This window comes from Prionailurus bengalensis, chromosome A1, assembly GCF_016509475.1.
Source record: "Prionailurus bengalensis isolate Pbe53 chromosome A1, Fcat_Pben_1.1_paternal_pri, whole genome shotgun sequence".
Taxonomy (NCBI): domain Eukaryota; kingdom Metazoa; phylum Chordata; class Mammalia; order Carnivora; family Felidae; genus Prionailurus; species Prionailurus bengalensis.
Genome location: NC_057343.1, coordinates 159036299 through 159042298, shown reverse-complemented (window position 1 = coordinate 159042298; position 6000 = coordinate 159036299). Strand labels below are relative to the sequence as shown.

Genomic DNA, 6000 nt, shown 5'->3' with positions numbered 1-6000 from the left:
TTTTGATAAATCATAGAGCACATTGTTTTGTGCACTTTAGTGTACATATTTTATTTCACAGTAAAAAAAAAACACATTAAAAATTTGTTCTCTAAGACGAAAGAGATATGGTGACTATGGTTCTGAGTATATTTTTACTTCCTGCTTATACTAGCCTAGATTTTATTACTGTCCAAGAAAAGTTAATAAATGATTAACCATATCAGCAGGCAGTTGGGAGCAGTCATGAAAGGCGTAACACTCACTTGATAATTCATAATAGACACATAGTTTTCTTTAGTTTCTGAATTATCCTGTTTCCTACATAAATTAATAAGATGAATCAAATGCTATTAAAACCAACTTAAGGGAGATAATTTGGTCTTTTAATTCATGGTATAAAAGACAACATTGATAGACCTGGAGGTTATTACCATGATGCACATAGCCAAATTGGGTTAGCACTTGATATGACAAAGATGAATTCTGCATCTATTTGCATGTTTAGCTTTGGCAAACATTCATTTCTTCTGCATCCCAGAAATTGTGGCAAATAAGGTCCATAAAGTGACACAATTTCAAAATAAATTACTGATTATATATATATATATATATATATATATATATACATACATATATATACAGAGAGAGAGAGAGAGAGATAGTTTGGATGGGGATATTCTGTTTTTGCTGTGAGAATTTAATTTACCATATTAAGTATATCATCAAATGTTTACTTCAGATCTGTACAGTGCTCCATTTAAGACAAATGCCTCATTAATTAGACACTCACTGCCAACACTCTGATTTACTAGATCAATAATAAGAAAAGGGCAAATATGTTCCTGTTCTAACCATACCTACCTTTATTGAATATGTTCCAGGGGTTTCTTTTGCCTTACTAGCACACAGTTAGCATCTGTCTGCTGTGAAAATGAAACACCCTAGAGAGCTTGAGGCCACTCAGGCTGAGATATGAAGGGGGAAAAAAAAAGAAAGCTTACCCAGCCATCAACACTCACACGTATGAATTTACAGAACAGGTAGAAGAGCTATTAATCTGAGCCCATTCCACAACATCTTGTGTGAGGGTTACACATTATTATTGTACACTTAACTGGATCATATGGCTTATTAACCTTGGCATTTGGCATTTTTGTTGAGAAGCTTTATGTTTAAAGAAATTATCAACCTAGTCTACATTTTTGCAAACATGAGCAAATGAAGAATTAGCACTACTCAGTCTCATCCTCCACCAAGTCTCATTTGCTTTCTGTATAGAGTATCTCTCACATCCTTTTTCCTCAATCTCCTATGCCTTCTTTCCAATCTTATCCCTTTTCTTCTTTCTCCATAATAAGCTGCGCCCCCCGGTGGTTGGGAGCTAAAAAGAAAAACAAAAAACAAAAAAAAACAACAACAACAAAAAACAAAACACAAAAGAAAGAACGGAAAAGAAAAAAAATAGAAGAAAAGAGAAGAAAAACCTTTCTCAGACAAGACTTTCAATCCTCCACAATTTTACTTTTGGGTTGAGTTCAACAAGCTTCCCGGAGCTCGACACAAGTAGTCACGATCATGAACCTAACCACGCTTCCCCCCTGCAGTCAATTTCCTATTGTTCTATTTAAAAGAGGGGAAAGATACAGATGAAATGAGAAATAGCTTGATCCTGGCTAGTTGCAAAATGACAGCAGTTTTTGAAGCTCTAAAGGAAGGGTAGCACTGACCACAGACGCGTGTGGCGCTGTCCATTCCTTGGTGCTGAATACTACACACCGGGTCATTTCCAGCCAGCTCAAGCCCTCAGTATCAAAATAGGCTCAGCTACGGTAGACTGAATTCATTTCCGGGGGATAGGAGGTGGGGTGGGGTGCAAGGGGGTCATTTAGACTTTTGCTTTTTCTCTTTCCAGGAAAAAAACATTCTTCCACAAAGTGACACTGTGCATTTTATGGAAAAATAATGGCACAGCTTCAGTTCAACACCAAAGTGAAGACCTCTACTGAAGAAAAAAGGAAAGTTCAGAGTTAATAAACCTGCTTTTTCTCTTCCTGAGTTAACACAACAGGTTTTGGGTTCCTAGACCCCCTTGTTGATGGATAAATGAAATAATTTTCTGTTAAAAAATCACGTCACTAATCATTTTCAGATAAGCACAGTAAAAAAGGGGTGATGCTAGGCTTTGCAATATCTGGAATAGAATTCTAGAATTCTAGATATTGTTTTACTGAGTTGAGAAACAGAGGAGAGGAGGAAGTAAACTTGCTTTTTAAGGTGGTTTCAATGGTTTAAAAAAATATTTTTAAAAGTATTGCTTTAACAATGTCTTCCAGACATGCTCATTTTCTTAGGCAATTTAAATCAGAATCTGGGCAATAGGAGCTTTTCTCCTTTCTGCTCTACCAGCCTCTGTCCAATTTCAGATTTAAGACTGCTGTTCTTCCTACCAAGTGCTGATGTCCAGAGGGCTATTATAAGAATCCACCCCTTGCCCTCCTCCCAACCCATGAGATAATTAAGTAAATATAAAGAAAAGGGACAGAAGGGAGGGAAAGTGTGCTTAACTCCCAGCCTTTGGTTCTTAGTAGTTACATTTAAATGGGGGCACTTCTCTTTGAGAAGTGAGGTGTTTCTCATAGCTACAGAATTTACAGTCAGTCAGGGAGCCGACTTAACTGATCCCAGCAAACGGTTCCTTCCTTTTCTTAATCCTTCGCTGCTTATTTTAGCCGCTTCTCCACCCCGCCGGGAATACCATCCAGATCTTAGTCCAGGTAGATCTGACGTCAAGAGATGGCTTTCGTCGATTTGACGTGTAAACACTCATTTCCATTCCGGCTAGGAAGGGCTGGGGCTCCACTCAGCCGGGAGACCAAAGAGCGCTCGCCACCGCCCAGCCTCTACTCGCGCGCCTCCTATCTCCTAGCAGAGCAACCCAGAGCCAGAAGTGGTCTAGAGTCCGAGGGTGAAAAGGACGAGTCTTTCTGGCTTTTCTTCTTTCTTGCTTCTTGCCTTGCTTCTTTTCCTCGTCTCCTTCGACTTGTGTGAGAGCGAGTGTGTGAGCCATGGAGCGAAGAGCCTGGACTCTGCAGTGTACTGCTTTCGCTCTCTTTTGCGCTTGGTATGCATTGAACAGTGTAAAAGCTAAGAGGCAGTTTGTGAATGAATGGGCAGCGGAGATCCCCGGGGGACCGGAGGCAGCTTCAGCCATAGCCGAGGAGCTGGGCTATGACCTTTTGGGTCAGGTAAGAGTTTGCACTTTCCAGAAACTTTCTGGGGCCCAAGGGGACTGGCGGGACTGAAGCGCGATCTCCCAAGTGGGAGCCCCAAGTCGCACTCTCCTGAACCCACTGGCAAAGAGCCGGAGCTTCTGCAGCTCTCGCCCCTGGCGCGCTTGGAGAAAGAAGGCTTGCATTATTTATTGTTTGGGCTGGAAGCAGCCAGGCAGAACGAAGCCGCTGCAGCTGGGTAGAGCCTATTCTTGCTGCCGTCCGCTTTGGCATTTAAATCCATTCCCGCGTGGTTTGGGAGACAAATCCCTCCACACTTGTTCACCGAACTTGAGATGCACGCGGGCTTTTACCGACCAAGCGCCCCCGGGAGAGGCTTACTGCTCTTGCCCCCTGGGACTCAGCTGGTCTCTGCGTCAGGATCCGGCTGTTTCCTTTTTTTCAATATGGCAGCATCAGATCCAAGTCCTGATGCATGGGGTCAAGCAAGCTTGGTGATATCCGCCGGCAGCCTGTCAGGCACGCTCAGGGAGTTGGGAGAACGCCTGCGGCAGAGACTCGAGACCTAGAGGCTGGGGGCCTGCGGAATAGCCTGGGGAGCCGGTGGGAGAAGAGGTAGGTGAAAGACAGGGGACCAACTCTCCGCGCCTCTACTGGGAGGTCCGAGTCTTCACCGGGAACTTGTAAAGTCCGAGCTTCACAACTTTGCTGGGTCAGTCTCCCTGAAGGGTCAAGCTGCCAAAATGACTGTGGGGAAAGGTTATCCTTTTTTCTTGTTCCCCAGCCAAATGCCTAATAGCTTCCCTGAGGATTTCAGCCTGTGATAAAAACTTGCCTGTCCAAGTGACAGCTGGTTTAATAGATAGCTGAGGGGAAGGGTAGGGCGTAAAGCATTATGAGAGTGACAGTTTAGGTGTGGGATTTCCGGGGAATCCCAGGGAGCGTGATTTCTAATCTAAGCTTTCATTTTCTTTGGCTTAGAATCAAGCCCTCTCCCCTTGCCTTGGAAGTGTGCTTTCAAAGCGGGGGAGGAGGGAGTTGTAAAACATTTTGGCGCGGTTTTTTTTTTTTTTTTTTTTTTTTTTTTCTGGAGGTGGTTTTAGAGAGGCCGCTGAAGCCACGGATGAGTAATCGTAATCGGTGTAGGCGTTGGCGAATCCATAGATCAAATCTGCTGGGGAATACGACTGTCCTTGCCAGAGGCTTCATTTTCCAATTTTATGAGCTAAATTGTCTTTAAAGTGCCCAGCAGAAAAGTCAATACGCAGATTGACTTCTCCATGTCCTAGTAGCAGACCAAGACTTTTTGCTTTTGCCCAGACTCTGTTCTGTGCCAGGCTCCATGCTAGGGGCTGAGGAATTATAGGAAAAGAAACTTTCAAAGAATCAAGAATCTAGAGGAGACCGTTTAGGAACAAATAATTGGAACTGCATGTAACTGATGGAGAAGTTGCACCTGGATTCTTAACATTTGTTGATGGAGGGATTGAAGATGGAAGGGAATTGGGGAGGAGTGAAAAAATGACTGCCCAGTGGAGGAAACATTTTTGAACAGATTTTAGGAAGACTCAAAAGTTGCCAGGAGAACATGTTGAGATTGGAGAGGCACTCAAGGCATAAAAACCAGATTGTGGCAAACCAAGAAGATACAAATAAAGCAGCTTAGAAGAAACAGCAGGGAATTGTTGGCATCTTAAAACAGAGTGCAAGCAGTAGGTGGAATTGTACTGGTAGTTACTGTGGACATTATGGAAATCTTGTGCATCCTATGGGGGGTAGCTGGGGACTTAATCCTATATCCTCTGGGCAGTTAAAGAGCACTGGTAACTATGTGGAAAGAGATTGGGTAACAGTAAGAAAAAAAAAATCCCTTTTTTCTTTACTCACTGTTAGCTCCACACATACATCCTAACCTGGACCATTCATTATGGGAATTGCTTTCAAAATTATAAATCCCAAAACCAAACAACAACAAATCAGCATTCTTGGTAGGATCTCCAAAGAAAGGATGGAATAGTCACAAGAAGCTTTAAGAAATAGAGGGGGGAAAAATCTACATTGACATATGATTTGCATATGCTATATTTTCTCTAGTCACTTCCAGATAAAATGGTATTACTAACAAACAATTAAAAAAAATAATTCTTTGTGAAAGACAGTGCTTTCTTGATTCTGTTTATTTCTCCCTTTGTTTACAGTAATTTAGCATCACTATCCTAAGCTCCTGAAGGTCTCAGGATAAAGCTAGAATTAAAGAGGTGACCAGAAGCAAAACCAGTTGATAGCAGAAAAAGAGCTAAGCATTGGTGATCTTTTTTTATGGCTACTCTTCCCTCTTCCCAACTCCATATATGGAAAGCCTTGAACTAGTGTAAAGTCAAATAGTCTCCACTAGTAGCTTATAACAATTATGGCTATAGATTCAATAGCTGTATTTTACAACAACAACAAATCATTTTAGCTGGATGTAACACTGACCATATATAGTATTCAAAGGGTTTACCAGATTTCCACAAATTATTCTTCTGTGACAGGATAAATTTGATAAAATGGGTATTTTTTTTAAAAGAAATGTCTATCTACACAATATTGTCTCACACCAAAACAAGTGTAGTTCCTCTGAAATCTGTGAAAAAGTATCACCAGTGCCCAAATATACTATGAGCTCAAGCGGTAATATTGTGATCTCCTCTCACTCAACACAATGACAAGAGAGGGAAGGCTTCTATCAGTGTTTTCCTCATAAAGAAAAAAAAAAGTTAACTTCAAGCACACTGAATGAGCTTAA

The 6000-nt window shown here is 41.7% G+C and overlaps 1 protein-coding gene across 1 annotated transcript in view; it reads left to right on the top strand.

Moving 5' to 3' along the window:
• The first annotated feature begins 2606 nt into the window (after positions 1–2606).
• Positions 2607–6000, top strand: part of PCSK1 (proprotein convertase subtilisin/kexin type 1) — a 43987-nt gene continuing 40593 nt past the window's right edge. Inside the window, exon 1 of the mRNA XM_043594052.1 lies at positions 2607–3227. Within this exon, the coding sequence (XP_043449987.1) occupies positions 3048–3227 (180 nt within the window). The 5' untranslated portion in view covers positions 2607–3047. The remainder of the gene's footprint in view (positions 3228–6000) is intronic.